General features: G+C 44.9%; 1 protein-coding gene across 2 annotated transcripts in view; it reads right to left on the bottom strand.

The window, feature by feature from the left end:
* The window catches only part of SLC16A1 (solute carrier family 16 member 1), a 46,290-nt gene that overhangs the window by 12,418 nt on the left and 12,092 nt on the right, over positions 1-21,780 (bottom strand). For both annotated transcript variants that reach the window (XM_087959577.1, XM_026675165.2), the window contains exon 2: positions 4,063-4,313. In XM_087959577.1, coding sequence (XP_087815703.1) covers positions 4,063-4,279 — 217 coding nt within the window. In that variant the 5' untranslated portion in view covers positions 4,280-4,313. The remainder of the gene's footprint in view (positions 1-4,062; positions 4,314-21,780) is intronic.

Here is a 21,780-nt window from a genome sequence, read left to right as displayed (position 1 = left end):
TCCAGGTAACTGGGCCTGTTGGCTTTGGGGAGCCAAGCTGCGCCTGGATGAGAGGGAGAGATAATCTAGGAGAGGAGGAGGGTGGGAAGAGGTAGACAGACCTGGACTGGAGGAGGGAAAGTCCTGTGAGACCCTGTGCGCCTCCCATGTGCACTTATCTATCTGCTTTTCTAATGCTTTATGGTGCTTGTTGGCATCCCTTTCTGAAGCTTTAGAATTTCCTTTAGCCTGCTTAGGTTTGTGCTGAGATTTGGCTTTGACTTTCAAGGATGACGTTTGAGAGCTGCTACCGTCTGCCATTTTGATTGAAGGAATTACAGTATGCTTGTTATTCAATGCAATACTGTGAAGGCGGTTGGCACGCCCAGGGGCCTGATCTAAGGACAGACCAGTTGCCCTGATGATGTTTTTATTACCTATCTATAATGAGTCGTATCTCAGTAATAATATTTTATTGATATTAAAGTATTATACCAAATAGATGATGATGATCATTATTGTTATATAATCACTAATATATATAGCTATATGTATATATCAACTAAATAGCACAAGGCTAAATGTTGAAAAACCAAACAGCCAAATTGAGAACATCTAAAGGCCCAAATTGATAAAGGTAGAGGCCTTCAACAGCTTCCCTGCACAGGCGGACACAGGCCTAGGTGCTCGCTGTTGTGTCGCTGGGTTGATTAGGCTGTGAGGGTTAAGCCAACAATTTAAATGTAGGAATAGCCTCAAATGTAGGGGAAAAAAAACAAGATGAGGATATAATGATCCCAAGTGTTCCTAAGAGAAACCTCTGCTCGGGACAGAAAGTACCTCACACAGCATGAAATGAAATACAGTCAGCGTGGCCACGAGGTCTTTGTAAGAAAAAATGGCCTCCGGCCGTTAACCTTTTGGCGCACTCCCCAGCAGCAAACTCCCGCCGTGTGAAGGAGTAGCCTCCGAGGGCTCTTCCTATAAGGCTAAACGGCAGGGAAGGGTGGAAGGCACTAAGCGTTTGAATCTTCCACCCCCAGGCGGCGTTCAGAGGGGGGAACGAAAGTGATATGACTCTGTTGTGAGCAAAGAGCTCACGCCACTGTTCAGATGAAAGAAACTCTGCGGCTATCTGTCGGAATGGCAGGGGTAGAAAGAGCATTTGTGGGGAGGGGACATGGAGCAGAGCCGAAGCCTCCCTCTGCTTTGGGGCGCGAATCAGCACTTCCCTGTAATGTGAGCGATCTCCGACTGCCTGATGTTAAAGAGCCAATGTCGAGAGATCGTAATGCGGTTAGAAGGCTAAAGAGTTCTAAAGACAAGCTGATCAATTTTCAAACCTGCTAGTAAAGAAATGAATTTTCCTGTTTCGGCCAAGGAAGAATCACAAGCACTGCCTATTCCTCACGAGGCTGAGCCAAAACTGGGGAACGCTGGGGAGGAGTCCCGTGGAGGAGGAGCGTTCCAGAAATTAAGCCCAGTCTACACGTGCAGAGACTGAAGCACCTCCCACTACTGGATGCTCTGAACAGCTCATAGGAGAAACAATATATAAGGCCAACAGTTATCTTCTATACCATTACAAAATGGCCCAACTGACGTGACTCCTGGCTCAATCCTTGAGCCAAATTTCCAAGATACTGAAAAAGGCCATAGGACTGGGGCCATATAAATGTCAGAGAGTGTGGTGTTCCAGGGAAAAGGCACTGCAACAAAGAAGGTCTAGCTTCCTGATTTTCCTAAAATGGCACTATTAATATAAGGAGCATATTGGATATTCTGAGACAAGCAAAAAAATAATCAGAGACAGATGTTCACACAAATAATCTAACCTTGTGCCATGATGGGCTTAATAGTTTGTAACCAGCATTGTTTTAGTATTACTTACTATTCAATTCAAAACTAGGTAATAGCTACTGTATAATAAAAGCTTAAATGAATTCTTACCTTACCTTACCTTTTATGGACAAATTGTATAGACCTTTAATTACCTCCCAAAAGTTTGGGACTGATTAATTTACATTCAATATTTAAAATATTTCTTTAAAGAGCTTAAATCTAAAATAAGGTGATTAAACGCCAACTGAGAAAAACATTCTACAAACTCTAGAGGTTATTTAAATGCAACTAGAAACACGTCCTGAATACTGACTTATATACTTTTAACCTGGACAATTATACATTTTTGTTTATGTGACATTTGACCAGGGAAGTCCCACCAATAGCAATCAAAAATATCCAAGAATTGTTCAAAAATTGGGGGGGAAACCCAGGTTATTCGTAAAGTTGAACAGATTTTTCAGTGTAAGATAAAATGAACACGGTTGGTCTTTATTTTTTACATTACTGACTCTATCTGTGTTGTGCAACTGATTATTTATGGGATGAATTTTCTAAACTATTAAAATCAAACAATGACAAGACTGTTAAGAGTTCATGTGCTTGTTGCCACCATGAAGCAGGAAAATATGCTGATTGCCAAAACAGTTGAATAAGGACAGAGACTGTTCTCTTCCAAAGAAAAAATTTATATGCAATGCAGCATGTTTACTTATTTTTGAGATATACATGCAAAGTAAAAACTGGCTGTTCACCATATTTCAGCAACAGTGAAGCTAAAAGTATTCAGGCCTGTTTTGAAAGCATGAAGTGTTATGTCTATTTAGGTTTTAAATTGCCTCAAGTCCTGTAAATAAATAGGACAAAAAAAATCATAAAAACAGATATATAAATGTCAGTTTTAACGGTCCATCTACACAGCATGATTGTATAGAGAGGCTTTGTGCATCCTTAATTTCCTTTAGGTCCTGGGTAAAACTTTATTATTAATTTATTATTCATTCAATTTAAATCACTAAAAAAGTAATAAAACAATGGCCCTGAGTTCAACACACTTTGAACATTATCAAAAACATATTTAATTTAGGTAATATTAATGGATTCTCATTTAGAATATAAGGGGAAAAATTAGAGTATATATTACCTTAAATAGTTATAGGACACACTATAACAAAAATGATAGCAAATGTGTTGATCACATATACTTCTACTCTAGTTAGAAAAAAAGTGTATAAATAAGCACATAATGTGATATTTCCTAGTACCAAAATTCTTTTCAAACTGTTATTTAATCTTGCTTACTTATTTACTATACGTTTCCCTGCAATTAGCAAAGCAGAGCACTTATTTTTCTTTCTTATTGTCGCAAATCATGCACTTATTTTTACTTAAATAAGTTGCCTAGATTATGTCAAAAAGGAAACCTTATAGAGACTTGCCCATCATGCAACCCATCAAGCAGCAGTACGATTCCTGATTATTATTATTTTTAAAAGGACCAAATTTGGAGCCACAATCCCTCATTCTAGCACTTCTGCTGTTAGGCAAGGAACAGCTGATTGATGTACATTTTTTGAGGCCCACAAGGATTTACAATTAGTGGCCCTTTCCCTTCAACAAGTTGTACATGCCTGCAGTAGACTACAAATTAAGAATGATTCAAATAATAATTTCTTGGAAAGGTATCATTTATATTTCTGCAAATTAAATAGGTTGGCTTATTTTTCCCCTTTAGATACTATAGGACTCTGCTCCTCCCCACTATCTGAGCAGACCCCTGGGAGCTCTGCCTCCAATATGAGGCTGAAATCGGCTGCTGTGCCGGACTAAGCTGAAGAACTAGCCTCGGTTCTCTTCCCACACAGTCACCGGATTTAATTTGCCCTGCCTGCCAAACTAGGTTGACCAGGGTGATTGGCTAAGATCGGATGGCCAAGCATTCAAAGGCTTGCATTCGCTGATCAAGTTTTAAACTCTTGTGGCCTCTGCTATTAAAGCATGTCGATCAGCTGTTTGTCAGGTTCTGGCAACTTTTTCCTTCTTTTAAATGGCCATGGCGGCTCTTCAGGAGCCCATCGATCGCAAATTCGGTATTAAGCTGACTTTAGGCAGCTCTCCCAACCAGTAGCTAATATAGCCGTTACCTACAGATCTATTAATAACACTTTTCTCCAATTAAAGCACAACATTATTATCAAAACTGCAGAGTAAGAATGAAATTCAATTGGTTTGCAAACTTACCCCCTGCATACATAACTGCCAACATAATAGAAGAGATCCAGGAAACTTTGCTGCTTGATGCATCAAAGATTATTTCTATCTCCTTAAAGAATACTGTAATGGATTTGGGAAACGCATACGAAAACCCAATAGAAATAAAGGCACCAACAACCACAGCCCAACCCCATCCTCCTTCAGGTGGCGTGTATCCAACTGGGCCTCCAATTGGTGGCGGCATTTTGTCTGATGCAATTCAATAGGTATTTAAAGATCTATAAAGAAAACAAGACAGTATTTCTTTTAGAAAATATGACAATAAGTATTTAGGGAAACATAGTTGAATTTTATCTCTAATACTGTTAAGACCATATTCTGTTAAAATCATACTGTTAAGACCATATGAATCACCAAGTTTTAGACAAGACTGGGATATAAAGTCATTATAAGAGTGAGTAAGACTAATTCTTCCTGGGGTTATGAATATCATTTCCTTCCTCTTTTTAAGCAGTTAAGAATATTTAGTATTGTCCCAACTCTAAACTGCATTTCAATTAATCTCAACTGGTTGTAAAAACAAATTACTTTAATAACTTTGAACAGCATAGTCAAAGTTCAGAAAATAAGTTGAAATACTGTGTATCTTTAAAATGCCAAGAATAGGATAATTGAACTTAACCTGTCTCAATGTCAATTGGGAAAGAAAGAGAAAGAAGGAAAAAGGGAGAGAGGGAGGGAAAGAGAGAAAGAGGGAGAAAGGCAGAAAGAGGGGGGAAGAGAGAAACAGGGAGAAAGGGAGGGAGGGAGAGGGAGAAAGGGAAAAAGAGAGAGAGGGAGGGAAAGAGAGAGGAAAAAGGGAGAAAGGGAAGGGGAGGGAAAGAGAGAGAGATAGATCCTGGTGTTTTGTTTTATGTGGGAAATGGGTCCAAATGACTCTGAGTATTTAAGGTTGCAGAAACAGGCAGCGAAGCTAAGTGCCTGGAATGACCCCATCCTGTCAGTGGAAGTCCAGGCTCTTCAGCAAGCGGCATGCTGAATTCATATTATTGGTCCATGGGATTTAAAATTATGACTGGTGGTATATATATTTAGTCTTCTAAGAAATATTAATATTGATACATTATCTAAACCTTTACATTGCAGTGAATGTTATTAGACTTCCCTAAAGCAAAGCTAAATAAAGTTAAGAGTACATACACATATTTCTAGCTCTGGGATTTTTGAGACTGGGGCAGAAGTTTTTTAAAAAGACTCTTTACAGTAAAAGGATGAGGATGATTGCTCTCTGCCTTCTTCAGTTTACAATCAGCTACCCTGTAGTCATCACCATAAATAAACTATTGTTATAGTTACAATAAACAGGTAAAAATAGTGCAGCAGCTGCACAATGTAAGAACTGTCCATTTCATTCTCCGCAACATTTAGCTGAAATAAAATCCACCCACTTAAGAACTCTTCCTAAAAAGGTAATCTGGATTTTGGAATGTCACATAAGTAGCATCTCTAATTTTATTTACTTAATGCTCAGGTCTTTCATATCAAATCATATGATAAAAAGTTTCCTTTCAAACAGTGAAGTAACATAGTAATTGATAATTCGTTTAATTTGAATACATTGATGATCTGTTAGGAATATTTCTCGCTTTCTCTATTAATCATAAGGTTTCTGCATTACTTAGAAGAAATCATTTTGAATTTCTGTACACCAATTACATTTCATTCTTCGGGTGAAGATGCTGATTATTGTCTCTGCTGAGCTTTAATCAGTCATTCTGATCAGCCATTTATTCTCATGGACAAAACAGTGACACAAGATAGCCACGACCAAATTCTGCTAATTCAGTAAAAAGAAAACAATTCCAGAGGCAGCACACTAATGTGACATGTATCCATAACTTGGCTTTTGAGTTCTGGAATTTGCAGCAATAGAGCACGCGGTCTCTAAGCACTAGATAAATTAGAATATCAGACATTGTGCAAACTGTGCACAAACTATGCAAACTGCTAGAATACCTATCAAGATTAGTTTTTGAACTAATCAATTTAAATTTAAATTAAATGACTACATATATTTTATACCAGACATATTTTTTTACTATGTTATAGCTTAATTGTTGGAAAAATTCCTATTCTTTTCAAATATAAAAGAAAAATAAAGGCCTATGCTTAATCAGCCTGATATACATACAAAGTTGCTTCAAAGTCAATTGTGCAATTTTCCACCTGACTGGAAAATATGCTGCTACATGTCAGACGTGCTTGGCAGTTGAATTTACAACCGTCAGCTATGTGTAGGAATTAAACATGTTATACATATACAGTATATTTATAGTAATTAACAGTGATTAATAAAAATGATGCAGCAAAAATCCTATTCATTGCTAGACTGAAAATTAGATGCCAGAGACAAGATATTGGCAGAGAAAGAAGGCTGAATGAATTCTATTCAGAGAAAGAGAAATACGTGATCTGGTGGCAGACTAAACAGCTCTTAATCAAAAGTTTTAAGGAAAAGCATAATTACATTTGTTCCTCATGTTAAATCATAGTTTAATTCAATGTGAAGGAATTATAACAAATTTTGGCAATTACCGTATATACTCGAGTATAAGTCGACCCGAATATAAGCCGAGGCACCTAATTTTATACAAAAAAACTGGGAAAACTTATTGACTCAAGTATAAGCCGAGGGTGGGAAATGCAGCAGCTACTGGTAAATTTCAAAAATAAAAATAATTAATTTGGGAAACGATCTCACTATCTCACGTCGCCTCGGGAAGGGAAAGGCAAAGCGCTTTTTGCCTTTCCTTCCCGGCTGGGGCTGTTGGGAGTCGCTGCCGCCTGCCTTTCCCTTCCCGGCTGGGGCTGTTGGGAGAAGCTGCCGCCGGCGCGACCCCAGTCCCGCCGGCCGGGAAGGGAAAGGCAAAGCGCTTTTTGCCTTCCCTTCCCGGATGGGGCTGTTGGGAGTCGCTGCCGCCGGCGCGCCCTGAGTCCGCCGCCTGGGAAGGGAAAGGCAAAGCGCTTTTTGCCTTTCCCTTCCCGGGTGGGGCTGTTGGGAGTCGCTATGCGGCCAGCGCGCCCCAGTCCGCCGCCTCGGGAAGGGAAAGGCAAAGCGCTTTTTGCCTTTCCTTCCCGGATGGGGCTGTTGGATGTCAGCGGAGCTTTGCCGCTGCTTCGTCCGGGGTCTCTGGGCAAACACATCCACCCGGCGGGCTTGTCGCCTCCGGCACGCAGCGCTGCCTCGGATTCCTGTCCGGTTGCCCCCTTTGAGGGCGATGGCAGTAAACTGTTCCCGTGCAGCGGCTGCTCCTCTGACATCCGCGGGCAGACAGGCGAACGCGGACCTTCTCCTCCAAGGGCGCCCGGCGCCTTTCTACCCACCCCCGGCCCGTCTCTTTCAAGCGGTGGCGACTGCGGGCGGGGGGTCGCCCTCGCGGGACACCGGTGGGCGCGGAAAGAGGGGCGGGCGGGAGAAGCTCCTCTCCCTGCCCCGCCCGGGGGTCTTCCCTTCTCCCAATACAGGGAGCTCCGCGGTGCTGGGCGGGCGCCAAAGACAACGCTTGGGGCTCAGTCGGAACCGTCCGGCGCGCCCGATCCGATGCTAGCGTGCGGCGGCGCGCAGCTTCGCTCCAGCGGCGGCCTTCAAGCCGTGGCCTTCCCTTCCCGAGGCGACGGGACTGGGGCCGCTCCGGCGGCAGCGACTCCCAACAGCCCCGGCCGGGAAGGGAAGGCAAAAAGCTCTTTGCCTTTTCCTTCCCGAGGCGGCGGGACTGAGGTCGCGCCGGCGGCAGCAACTCCCAACAGCCCCGGCCGGGAAGGGAAAGGCAAAAAGCTCTTTGCCTTTCCCTTCCCGAGGCGGCGGGACTGAGGTCGCGCCGGCGGCAGCGACTCCCAACAGCCCCGGCCGGGAAGGGAAGGCAAAAAGCGCTTTGCCTTTCCCTTCCCGAGGCGGCGGGACTGGGGCACGCGCCCGGCAGCAGCGACTCCACGCCATTTTTTTTTTAGAGGGAATCTGACTCGAGTATAAGCCGAGGGGATTTTTCAGCACAAAAATGGGCTGAAAAACTCGACTTATACTCGAGTATATACGGTACATATTTTACCCTTTCTCATCTAGGCTAAGAAGAGTTAGGATAATTTTGCTTCTGTTTAAGCCTGGTTTCTCTTTGTAATCTGAATAAATTGTCATTAATATTACAATGACACTTTAAAATAAACAAGTTTTAAAGTATGAGTGGATAAATGTAACTTGCATGCTAAACAAGCATGTGGTTTCTTTGATTTTGGCTTTTGCATGATGTAGTCCAGATTGCATTAAACTATGGCTTATTTTAAAAAATCTAGCAATTTTCAATAATTAAAGTTCAAGATAAAATGCAGAAACTTGCAGCATCACAAGAACTCTTGTTAATACTGTTTCCCCAAAAGTAAGATCTAACTTGAAAATAAGACCTAGCATGTTTTTACACATGCACCTAATATAAGCCCTACTCCTATTTATGAGCCTTCACAGCCAACCACCCACCCATTCCATCTGGTTGCTCATGGTGCCATCACCACCAGGCAAGGCAGAAGGATGTGGAACTGCCCCACATCGGCTTACCTCAGGATCCTGCAGCCAGGCCATCCACATCCCAACAACTACCTTGCCTCGAAGCAGCTCCAGCACCAATGTGTAGCAGGAGCCTAAATGGCCGCCAGCCCACCTCTCCTTGCTCGCGGCCGCAATAGAGCAGGGGTTAAGTGGTGTGTTGGTGCCCAGGCTGTGAGGCAAGGCAGGTGTCGAGGTGTGGATGGCCTGGGTGCAGGGTCCCTGAGGTGAGTCGGTGCAGGGCACGTGGGGCAAGTCTACTCCCCCCCCCACCTTGCCACTGCATCACCAGCATATTGCTTGGCTCCTGCTTCGTTGCAGCCATGGGCAAGCAGAATTTGGTCTCCCATACATGGGGGAAAAATAAGACACCCCATGAAAATAAACCCTAGTACTGGGCCCAAAAGAAAATAAGACACTTTTTTAGAGAAAATACAGGTGATAACTGATAGATGGATAAAAATGCCAAATCCAGTCTAAAAATTTGGCTGACAGAGTAACAAACCATAAGAAAAATACTTGAGGTCTGACTCTCAGTGACTAGGGACAGTTACTCCTAGAGTGTCACCTAAACAATTTTCGGTAGCATTTCTTTAATTTGTTTTAAATGGCAGATTCAAACAAAAATAATTATGCAGCAAATTTACATTGTGTAATTGTTCACTTTTTGTTGCTATCTGTTTATAACACTTAGGCATAAAACAGAATCAAAGAAAAGTTCACTCCCTGGCACTTCTTTCCTGGCAGTGGATTATCCTGAGGTGCATAATTCCACAAAATCTCATCTATTCATTCCATGACTCTTCACAAGTAATGCCAAGAATTGACTTGAATCCCAGCTCTGTTCTTCTCTCAGCTTTTCTCAAAAGGCTGAACAAAACCCTGGAATGCTACACTTGAAGGTTTAACCATACCTCCCTCACCCTTTAGAGTTTGAAAGTGTGATTCCATATGTGCCAATTAACTAAACCCAAGTGTTTGATAAGATTATGATAAAAGGTAGCATTATGATAAGAGGTAGCAATAGGAAATGCAAAGTTAATGCTTCACTTAAACTTAAGAGAAGCACAATCAAGTGAACTTTTTTTCCAGAATATAAGTGTAAATCAAAGGATGGTATAATAAATATTTATCATCAGTAAATTCTTTAATTTCCTTTTGAAGTCTTTTACTACAGGCAGTCCTCAACAATACGGCTTGTTATTTAGTGACCATCTGAAGTTATGGCGGACTGTGAATCACTGCCAATGAGTGTGATGCTAACAAATCAGTACTCCTGCAGAAGGTCTGAATTGTTTCTAATTTCCCAAAAAGCAACTGCCTGTCTAACGCAGCCTCAATAATACAGTTCGTACAATTGAGGCTGCACTAGATCAGTCGTTCAATAACCATATAATGTTGAACAAGTGGGACTTACAATTGGTTTGAGAAACTGCAGCTACTATAGCATCTCCGATGTCATATGATTGCAATTCAGGGGCTTGGAAATCAGTTTATAATTACAATGGTTGCAGCATCCCACAGTTATGGGATTGTTATTTCTGACCTTCTCTGCTGACTTTCCACAGGCAAAGCCAATGGGAATCCAGCAGGAGTTGCAAGTTACCCCCATTGCTTTTCTGCCTTCTTGCCCAAAACCCATCCATACTAGCCATCTCTCACCTACAGCCATTTGCTTCGGACTCCCATCTCTTCCCACATAGCAATCACATGGGATGCTTAGGACTCCTGAGATTTTTATTGCGAAGCAATGCAGTCATGTGACATTGTGCTTCATAAATGCACTGCCTGGTGATGGAAATTCTGGTCCCAATTCACGTCATAACCAGAGGATTATCTGCCTATGGTAGCTTACTTGCTGTCGGTGCCATATTTATGCTTTTATACCAAAGACATGTCAAGTTATGCCAGAGGTTGGTTAAATGGTCTCTGATATTGAATCTACAAAATCCATTGAACCTGGAAAATCCATGCACTGAAATTACTCTACAGTAGTCCTCAACTTACAACAGTTCATTTAGTGACTGTTTATTAAGTTACAATGGCAGTGAAAAAAGTGACTTACGACTGTTTTTCACACTTATGACCACTGCAGAATCCCCATGGTCATGTGATCAAAATTCAGATGCTCGGCAACTGATTCATGTTTATGCAGTGTACGAGGATCATGTGATCATCTTTTGCAACCCTGTAACAAGCAATATCAATGGATAATGCAGATTCACTTAACAACTGTTAATAACCAGTGATTCACTGCACAACTGTGCCAAGTTATAAAATGGGGCAAAACTCATTTAACTGTCTTACTTAGCAACAGATTTTTTGAGCTCAAATGTGATCATTTGTATTAGGTTGCCAATATAGCTATAAATAACTATGAAAAGAGCATGATATTCTGACATAGGATGTTATGGAAAATGCCATGAGTGTCACCTTCACAGAATGCACAATTTGAATTATCTCTGTGTTGAAAAGCTTATCTTGGTCATCACCTTGGATAGTGTTGAAAAATGTGGCCGCACAAAAGAGCAATCCTTTCAACCAGTGTCAGAAAGAATTGTTCCTCATTGCTATAGCTGTCCTGAAATTAGAAAAAGGACTTCACCTGCCTGTTTAACTGAGAAAATCACTGAATGTATGAAGCACTCTAACTGGAGCAGATACTGGTGACTTAAGCAGTTTGCTGTTGTGGTCAGGAACTAAAATGTATGCATTTTACCAATATGGATAGCTGTTTTCCCTTCTGTGTCTGATCTCCCTCTGAAGGTTCTTTGAACTGCCGTAATGATTTATATTTGTTACAACACTGTCTGTCCTGCAAGTCTACACTCTGACAGTGTTTTCCAGGCTGGTCACCGTCATAATTTCCAGATGGCTGACAGGCAGAATTGACTTGGAACAGGACCACGTTCCTGGCCCAAACCTGATTTGGAAATAAGCTGCCTGTCCTATTAGACTAGGTTCTGTGTTCATATGATCCCTGAGTGGCACTGTGACCAAACTGTCTATGCAGGCATTTGATAACTTAGCTTAGAATTGCCTATTATTGGAGGGACCACTATAGCATTCTATGGTGGAAGTGATACTAAATGCATGAATTCAGTGGTATGATCTTCATATCTCATAAGAATTTCTAGATTTTTTATGTAAATTTACTTTGATGTTTCAGTGAAGACTGAAGGAAGAGATAAATCTTAACCCTCATTTTTCTATTGGTCTATCTCTAGTGATCAGGAAAAATCCCAGTATGTTACAAATTGATATGTGCAATTTCTCATTTCTGGGTAAAATGATGAAACATTTTGTAGCTGGAATATCTATAGCTAGGTTACAACTGAACTAAATAAAAGGGGGAATCTAGTTTATTGTCCTAAGTCCTTCCTCATGTTTTACTGCAAAGTCAAGGCCCATTTACATTTCATATTTATTATCAAGAAGTGACAAATATTAATCAATTTATTCTAGTTTATTATACATTGTCATGCTACAAAGGGCAAAAGGTTATGTTTTATGATGTGTATTCTTTTTAATTACCGTATTTATCGGCGTATAACACGCACTTTTTTCCCCCTGAAAATAGGGGGCAAATGATGTATGCGTGTTATACGCCGATATAATGTTAAGAAGCCTTCGGTGAATGCTGCTGGGATCGGGGATCAAGGACACAAATGAAAGAAGGGGAGGGAGGAAGCAACCGAAGCCTGTCCTTCTCTCTGGGTCAGCTCTCTCAGTCGCTCTCTCGCTCCTCCACCAGCACAGGAAGAAACTGCTTCAAAGAGCGGGGGGCTTTTCCTGTCGCCGCAGCTTCCCTGAAGCGCCCGTTTCTCCCCACCCCACCCCGTCCGCCCGCCCGCCCGCAGTGCTCCGTTCTGCCTGCCTGCCTGCCTTCGTTAATGGTTGAATTGGAACAGCTTCGGCTGAGTAAAAGAGGCGAATAGTTATTATTCTCAGCCAAGCTGCTCCCAAACAACCAGAAACTAAGGCAGGCAGGCAGAATGGGACACTGTGGATTGAAGCGCGCGCGCGGGTGGGAGTGGGGGTGAAACGGGCGCTTCGGAATAGCTGCGGCGACAGGAAAAGCCCCCGCTTCTTTGAAGCAGTTTCTTCCTTGATGGTGGAGCAGCGAGAGAGCCAAGCCTCCTTCTCTTCTCTCCCCCGGTCCTTGCAAAAATTTTCTGCTTGAAACCGGTCCCTGGTACAAAAAAGGTTGGGGACCACTGATTTACCTTATAAGTGGTAATAATATTAATAAAAAAAAAGTTCTGAGCTACCCTTATTTTGCTTCAAAGTTTTTATTTAGAAATTTAATTTTTTTTCCTGAAATTTCCCTCTTAAAATGAAGATGCGTGTTATACGCCTGTGCGTGTTATACGCCGATAAATACGGTAAGTGATTGGTATTACTAATATATTTTGATTGTGTCAGGCAATGTTACTAGATCCTCTGAGAAGGGGCATTGGTCTTACCTGATACATTCTTCTCGGTGTGCTGAGAGAATCCAAAGAATGGGTTAACTCCACCTTTCTGCCCAGAGCCTGAGTCCTTTTAAACTTTGTAGCCACATCTCTCTTGGCTGTGTCCCAATTTTGAGGAAGATGTAGCAATTGACTGGATTACTAATCTTGTTGTCCACTCCTGGGCTCTGGACCAGACAGTCACTAGGATGGAGTTGGATTCTCTCTCAGCATACCGAGAATGAGCATCTCAGGTAAGACCAATGCCCCTTTTCCAGTGTGCTGACGAGAGAATCCAAAGAATGGGACGTACCAAAGCTGGCTTGTCCTAAGGGTGGGCCACAGTGTGGTCCCAAGTCTCCAGGTCTGTGTGCACTTTCTGGAGAAGGGGCATTGGTCTTACCTGAGATGCTTCTTCTGAGGATCCAGACAGCATGGAATGACTCTGGTCTACTTGCTCTATAGAGGAGTTATTTAAACTGAGGACACACCTCTTCCTTCTTAACGGTCCGCAGTTTTCGATAAGGTCAAAGCAATGCACATGGTTGGTGATGGCAAATTTCCACACGCACACCCACACCCCGGACCAGTCTTCAGGGTGGGGCTGGATCCCATCTCCACCCTCTGAGAAAGAGCATCTCAGGTAAGACCAACATCCCTTTTCTGAAAATTCTAAATCCAAGTCCATTCATCCGAAGAACATCTAGTTTGGGGAAAGCTGCTTTAACAGTAATGGCAGGATCTAAATGTATCTTATAAATTAAATAAAAAGTGTAAACATGCAGCATGTTTGGAGCAGCAAACGAACCGATTTGGGCCACATTATAAAGAATGCTGAAGTCACATGAATTAATTCTCTCACACTACCAAAATTACTGTAACATACGAAGTTATATCAATAATTAATTAAAATAGGATACAGAGAGTCAGTCTGGTCTGGTGGTTGAGGAACCCAGCTAGAAGCCACGTTAGCCATGAAAGCCAGCTGGGTGACCATGGCCAATCACTCTCTCAGCCTAGCTCACCTCACAGGGTGGTTGTTGTAGGAAAAACAGGAGAAGGAAGTTGTTCGTTGCCTTGACTTATTGTAAAAAATAGTAAAGGTGAGATACATATTAAATAAATCAATACAGAAACTAGTATTGTGCATTTGGAATTTATCCAAATCAAATACTGGTTTAAACTATTTAAATTTAATAGCATGGGATATAATAGAGAATATGTATCTCAAAAAATACATTTAAGGTATTGTAACAGAATTTCCAGTAAAAAGGTTAAAATAGAACATGAATAATGGGCGTTGGTTCTTACCTGATACGCCCCTTCTCGGCGAGCCGCGAGGAGCATCCAGAGACTGGGATATGCTTCCAGTCCTCTTCTGCAGGCTGAGCTTTAGATGAGGAAACGCTCCGCCCCTCACGTGACATCGCGGAGCGCCTCCCAGTTTTTGCGATAACGAGAAGAGAGGTTATTAATTCTTTCTAATCTACTATTGGCTCCTTGGCTGAAGAAAGAGTCCCCACCAGACGGAGAAATTAGGGTGGGGCTGGATGCTCTCCTCATGGCTCGCCGAGAAGGGGCGTATCAGGTAAGAACCAACGCCCATTCTCCTTCGAGCCGCTCGGAGCATCCAGAGACTGGGACATACCAAAGCTGGGCTGTCCTACGGGTGGGACTCCGTCTGGTCCGAAGGCCCCTCCGGATCACTGATGACCCTCTGTAAGACCCGTCGGCCAAAGGAGGCCTCCGCTGAGGCGTACGAATCTATTCTGTAATGTCTGATAAACGGGGACGGGAGGTCCAGGTGGCCGCCCGACAAATGTCGGCGATGGGGCTTGCGTGGCCCAGGCCGCCGAGGTGGCTGCACTTCTGGTGGAATGGGCGGTTATCCCACCCGGAGCGGGCAGAGAATGGGAAAGGTAGCACCTCGCGATAGTAGCCCTGATCCAGCGACTGATGGTGGAAGGAGAAACCTTAAGCCCCATTGACCTGGGTTGAAAGGATAGGAAGAGGGATTCCGACCTTCGCCAGATTGAGTGCGCTTAATATAAATACGCAAGGCCCTTCTAACATCTAGGGTGTGCCAGATGACCTCCCTGCCCTGGAGGGCCTGGGGCAGAAATTTGGTAAAATCAGTTCCTGTGACCTATGGAAGGGAGAGTTAACTTTGGGTAGAAAGGTAGGGTCGGGACGAAGGACCACCGGTCTGCGTGGAACACGCATAGATCGCTCCTGACTGACAGAGCTGCTAATTCCGAAACTCGACGAGCAGAAGTAATAGCTACTAGAAAAACTACCTTGAAAGTGAGAAACTGCGGGATGACTCCTCAAAGGCTCGAACGGGGACGTGTAAGAGAAACGAGGACCTTGTTGAGGTCCCATGTGGGGAACCTGTGAACGGTAGGAGGCACAGGTTGGAGGCGCCCTAAGGAAAGACCTAACCCTGGGGTGGTGAGAAAGGGAACCATAGTTATCACAGGAGACCACGGTTGAGAGAGCAGAAACTTGCTCGTCTCAGGGAGTTAGGTGCGAGCCCCTTGCGAAGACCCTCCTGAAGAAATTCCAGGATCTGTGCCACCGAGGGAGAGAGGGGATTAACCTGAGACCCGCTACACCACTTGCAGAACCCTTTCCAAGTGGCATCATAAATTGCAGTGGTGGAAGGACGCCTGGCGGCCAAAATAGTGTCTATGACTTGAGTTGAAAGTTTCTCAGAAGTCAGACGGATCCGCTCAACCTCCAGATGCTAACTGGAGCCATTGAGGCTCCGGATGCAGAAGGGCCCCTGAGAGAGGGAGACCTTGTCCGGGGATCCTCCATGGGGGCGCTACTGATAAGATGCGGAGATCCGCAAACCACGGTCGCCTGGGCCAATAGGGAGCCACCAGGAGAAGTTCTGCCCTCTCCTGAATGAGTTTTTGAACTACTCTGGGAACTAACGGGAGCGGAGGGAAGGCATATAGGAGCCCTGGGGGCCATGGGCAACGCAGAGCGTTGTGATTCTCCGATCTGTGAGACGGATACCGGGAGAAGAACCGTGGAAGCTGAGTGTTGGTCGGGAAGCGAAGAGGTCCACCACCGGAAGGCCGAATATTCTGGACGCTTCCTCGAAAAGGGATGGATGGAGCGCCATTCCGCCTGGTCCACCGTGGCCCTGCTCAGCCAGTCCGCCTGAGTATTGTCTACTCCGGAGATGTGTTCGGCTTTTAAGGATAGGAGGTTGATTCTGCCCAGCGGCAAAGGCGCTCGGCTTCCTCATTAGCTGGATGGACTGGGTGCCCCCTTGCCTGTTGATATGGGCCTTGGCCGTGACGTTGTCCGTGAGCACGAGAACGTGATGTTTGCGGATCTGAGGAAAGCTGCGCAGGGCCAGAAGGACGGCGTGAAGCTCTAGCCAATTGATGCTGCACCCTGCTCGGTCAGCGACCATTTGCCCTGTGCAGAGATCGAGTCGAGATGAGCGCCCCAACCGGATAGGCTTGCGTCCGTAGTGACGGTGAGTCGTTGAGGTTCCGCGAAGAGGTGGCCTCTGTTGATGGCGGGATTGGTCCACCAGAGAAGAGACGTGAGGACCCTTGGAGGGACCCTGACTTTGACCCTCGAGTTGCTTCTTCCGGATCGTTGGAACGGGAGCAGGAACCATTGAGGGATCTGCTGTGTAGACGGGCCCAGGGAATAATGGAGATGCATGATACCATTTTGCCCAACAATTTAGAGAGGTCCAACAAGGCCACCCTCCTTGAACGCCTGATCTGATTGACCAGGGCTTGAATGCTAAGGAACCTCTCCGGAGAGAGGAAAACTCTCTGTGACACCGAATCAATTATGGCCCCCAAGTGGTTAATTCGAGTAGAAGGGGTAAGTTGGCTCTTTTGCCAATTGACTAGAAAACCGTGTGCCCGTAAGGCGGAGAGGGTGACCCTGGTATCCCTGACTGCCTGGGATAAGGACGGGAGAGAATAAGAATATCGTCCAAGTAGCAGTGGAGGCGGACGGGAACGGTCCTGAGATGGGCGCCAGGGCCGCCAGGACCTTGGTGAAGGTCCGGGGGCCGAAGCCAGACCAAAGGGTAGGGCCACGTATTGATAATGAAGGTTATTATGGCAGAACCTGAGGAATTTGTAATGGGAGGGCCTGATTGGAATGTGGAGGTATGCCTCCGAAAGATCTATGGAAGATAGCCAGTCTCCCGCCTGGTGCCTAAGAGAATTGATTGCAAGGTGTGCATCTTGAATCTACGCTGGATGAGGTGACGGTTGAGCCGTTTCAAGTCTAGGATGGCTCTCCAACCCCAGAGTGTTTGGGCACCACAAAGAGATGGGAGTAAAACCCTTTCCCCTCTGGGCCGGAGGGACAGGTTGAATGGCCTGGATGTCAAGAAGATGATGGATGGCTGCATCCACTAGAGCCCGTTTGGAGGGATCCCTTGAGGAGGGGATGGGATGAAACAATCAGGGGGCGGACCTGAACTCCAGGGCGAGACCAAACCTGATTGTGTCCCTAACCCATGCATCGGAGGTGGAAATGTCCCATTGGGCGGCGAAGTGGCTGAGGCGGCCGCCAATGGGGAGGGAGGAAGAGGATCTACCTTCTACGGTAGGGCCTTCCTCCCGATCCCGAATGGTCTCTTGTAGCGCCACCGCGTCTGGTTCTGTCACCCGGGTCCGAGCGGTCCTGAGACCGGAAGGAAGGAGGTCTAGGTATCTGGGCGGGAAGGGGGTTGGTAGAAGGGGCGGGGAAGCTCCTCCGAAGGGCTGGGGGCCCCTGGTCTCCGATCTTCGAAAAAGGGAGGGCAAATACTTTCTCTTACTGCGGCCCTCGACCAGCAGTGGTTCCAAAGCTGGTCCAAATAGTTTGTCTCCTGTAATGGGAGCAGTGGCCAGCTTGACCTTATTCTTTACGTCCGCCTGCCAGTGTCTGAGCCATAGCATGCGGCGCAGCCGTAACGCGTGCGACGTGATGGCCCTGGAAGAAAATTTTACCGACTGGTAAGGGCGTCAGCCGAGAACTCGGCTGCAGCCACTAACCGCTATATCCTGGTGAGCTCTCAGATTGGAAGCAGGGATGTGGTCCTTGAGCTGACGAGCCAGCGGATGGAAGACCTGGTGAAAATGAGGCGGCCGTAGCCGATTTAATGGCCCAGGCGCCAGATAGGTGGGCCCTACGCAGCGCCAGCTCCGCCCGCCTGTCCTCAGGCTTTAAGGCCTCTAGGGCCTCACTAGGGGTAGAGGAAGAAGCTAGACCCACAATGGGGTCATCAACCTCCGGGATATTCAGAAGGTTAGACAGAGCCGCATCGAGATTGAAGAATCTCTTGTCTTGGCTAGATGGAGCAGGAGGTGTCCCTGAGGAGGTAAGTTGCTTTGCAACCAGATCTACGAAGATGGGAGGGGATGGATGACCTCGGCTTCCACCACTGGTTGGGTGAAAATGGAGTCTTCTGGGCCCTCTTGGACTGGGGGGTTCAGCAGGGGACTGGGGAAGAAGGCCAGATACATTCTTGGCCTTAAGGAGGAGGGACTTGAACATATGTGGTTTGAACAGTCCCCCAAAGGTGGGTTGTTCGGGGAAGGACCTCGTCCTCCGACATCTCCCCTCCATGATGTCAGCCTCTAAGAGGGGTTCACTATAGCGGGAGGATCCCATCCGGGAATCCTCTTCCTCCTCCCTGAAATCCCCAAAGTCCCCTTCCTCCTCCATCTGGGCCCCAACCGGTGGAGGGCTATCCTCTGAGAGTACCTGATCAGTTGGGGGACCGGTTGTGGAAGGGATCTGAGTGATAACGAATCGTGTTCAGAGGCTCGCGGAGAGAAGCCTGATCTGGACACGTGTTGTAGTGCCTCTGCTATGCCCTGGCGGATGGCTGATTCCATCCAAGCCTTGATGTGAGGTGGAACCTCGGAGGTAGAGGGTTCATCCTGGCGCAGACCAGCGGCTGTAGGTGTAAAGGTGGCTTCGGGGTCCGTCTAGTTGAGGTCCGGGGTCGGAAGACCCTGAAGCGAACTGCGCCTAGGTAGGGAAGAAGGGTCTGAGGGAGAGGTAGAGCAGAGGTAGAAGGGGTTGGATGGGGAGGTATAGACGGCTCCGAGCGGGACTCCCTTGAACGCCGGTCGAACTCTTTTTCTAACGCTTTGTGGCGCCTCAAGGCGTCACGTTGGGCGGCCTTGGAAGGTTCCTTGTCCTGTCTGGAGCCCTTAGGTTCCTTATCCTGCCTGCGCAAGTAGTGGGACTTTGCTTTAGCCTTCAAAGAAGGACGTTTAGAGGGATTGTCGTCTGCCATGTTAGGTAACAATACTAGCAAAGGCGGTTGGCTCGCCCAGAATAGGCCTGGATGAGGCCGGGTGAAGGTGGAGCTGGCCCTCTCCCCTTTTGGAATTTGTAGTGTACAGAGATAACGGTAAGGTATCTAAATAATATAGTATGTACAGGAAAAATAGATACTCTATTTGTAATTCCTTTGATTTCTTTTTGTTTGTTCTTTTTATCTTTTTCTCTTTTTTTTTTTTTTTTGTATCCAATATATATACAGGTTATCCGTAAATATCTATATATCTATGAAAAAAATTATTACTGTACAAAAACAGAAATTATTATTATTATTATTATTATTTTGCAAATATATTCCTTTTATTCTCGAACAGTAGCAGTAACTGGGTATCTCAGTACAGGCCGGATCAGTCAAATAAACGCCTGAGGCCTATGGTAGAAGAGAGAGGGCCTCTGGCAGCAGGCCTCCAGACAAGAGAAAACAAAACCGGAGGGGGCTGCAACTTCGCCCGAAACGGATCTGCGGGAGGCCAACTAAGATAAAAGAGCGAGCCAGGTAGAAAAAAATGGGCAGCAAAGCTTTGACCCAAGGCCTGGGGCTCTAATTCACCGCAGCTAGAACCAGAAAAAAAGGCGCCCAACCACGAGGCGGAGCCAAATGGCGACCTGCGAGCTGAACTGTCGGGACGCCGGGACGGAAAAGGAGGGCTTTGCCGGTCAGCTCGGCACGCCTAGGGCCTTAGGGGCAATAACCCTCCCGGTCGGTGTTTGGGGTGGGGGGAATCCAGCAGTAAAATGAAAGGAAAAACAACGCGTGCCACGAGGCAACGCGGAGGCAGCGATGCGATCTGATAAGGATGGGGGAAGCGCTAAATGCGCTGCAGCCCAGCAGCTTCCTCAGGGACGAGGGAAAATTTTCCCTTAAGTCCAGACCCTTTGCGTAGGAGGAGAAAGAAGGCAAACCTTATCAGAATGTGAAATAGGAAGGAAAACTGCGATCAGCCAAGGAGCTTCTAACACACAGCCTGACTCTTCGAGGCTGAGCAAAAGACTGGGGAGGCGGCCCGCGATGTCACGTGAGGGGCGGAGCGTTTCCTCATCTAAAGCTCAGCCTGCAAGAAGAGGACTCGGAAGCATATCCCAGTCTCTGGATGCTCCGAGCGGCTCGAAGGAGAAAGGCACTAATCATAGCATAAGGTTGTTTTGACCTTATAAAATTCCAGGCAGGTTGGAGCTGCACATACTTCCATCAGGAGACAATTCTGTGTGAATTTTGTTTTATTTTTAAAACAAAATTATTTTAAAGTTTGTCTACCTAAAGCTTGTATATTTGTATGAAAAATACATGTTAGTATGTCTCAAAAGCCATTATTTTGCTGTGTAATGGTAAAAATAATGTAGAATCATCCAGTGCTATCTCTTAAACTGTTTCTACTTATCTGCTATAATGATTGCATAGCTTGTTTTTAATTAGAACTGACAAGAGTTTATCTCTCAAGTAGTGGAATCAGCATATGGCATTCACATACTATTCTTTCAGACAAATGTCCTGTAGTTTACAAATGATAAAATAGTAGAATATCAACATATATTTAATCAACAAGCTATTTTTCTATCCAATAAGATCTAAATTTTAATAGTTCAAACTGAACACTAGTTCAGTTCATTATTTGACATAGGTTGCCAGTTCCAGGATTATCTATTTTTGGACATCGTAGAATTTATCAAGTCACTCATTTAATTGGTCATTCATTCATTTGAAATTAGCCTTTCCAATCAGCAAATTCTTTATGGAAATAGAATGCATAAAATGACATTTTGTCTCAAATTCAGAACGTTAGCAAATTAGTAGACCATCATCTAAATATAGTAGTTACTACATTGTAGGATATAGCCTAAATATTGTCAGCAATATACAATATGAGTATACTTAAATAATATGGATAGAAATGGATTTTAATAGCAGGCTTCAATATTGAATACAGAGATAATGATATGTCAAGCCTACACTGCAAAATAACTTACGAAACAAGGAACCTTGCTCACTTAATATGATTCTGTGATCTGGTCTTGTGCTATTACTTATTCACAAACATTCTTTACAACCCTCAAATAAATTAGCTTAGACACATGACATTGAGGAACAGGAAGCAAGCAGAACAGAAGCATACAACATGGAAATCTTGAGCAGAATTATGAAGAATTTTTAGAATACAGGTCCCAATTATCAGAATGCAGATCCCTACCCTGACCACTGTGTAGATTTGAATTTATGAAGGAGACAAAATTCAACATGTTTAAGTACTTAAGTTTAAGCATTCAGTGTATCTTTGCACACTGGCTCAGAAATGCACAACAGCAGTCCAAGTAGAACTGAAAATAACTTGTTGAGTTCTTTCTTCACTGTCCCAACATCTTTTCCAATGTACT

This window comes from Notechis scutatus, chromosome 3 (assembly GCF_049901735.1).
Source record: "Notechis scutatus isolate UNSWTSFEM ecotype Mainland chromosome 3, rNotScu1.2, whole genome shotgun sequence".
Taxonomy (NCBI): Eukaryota; Metazoa; Chordata; class Lepidosauria; order Squamata; family Elapidae; genus Notechis; species Notechis scutatus.
Note: the sequence above shows the minus strand (reverse complement) of the source record. Positions and strands in the feature narration are given on the sequence as shown.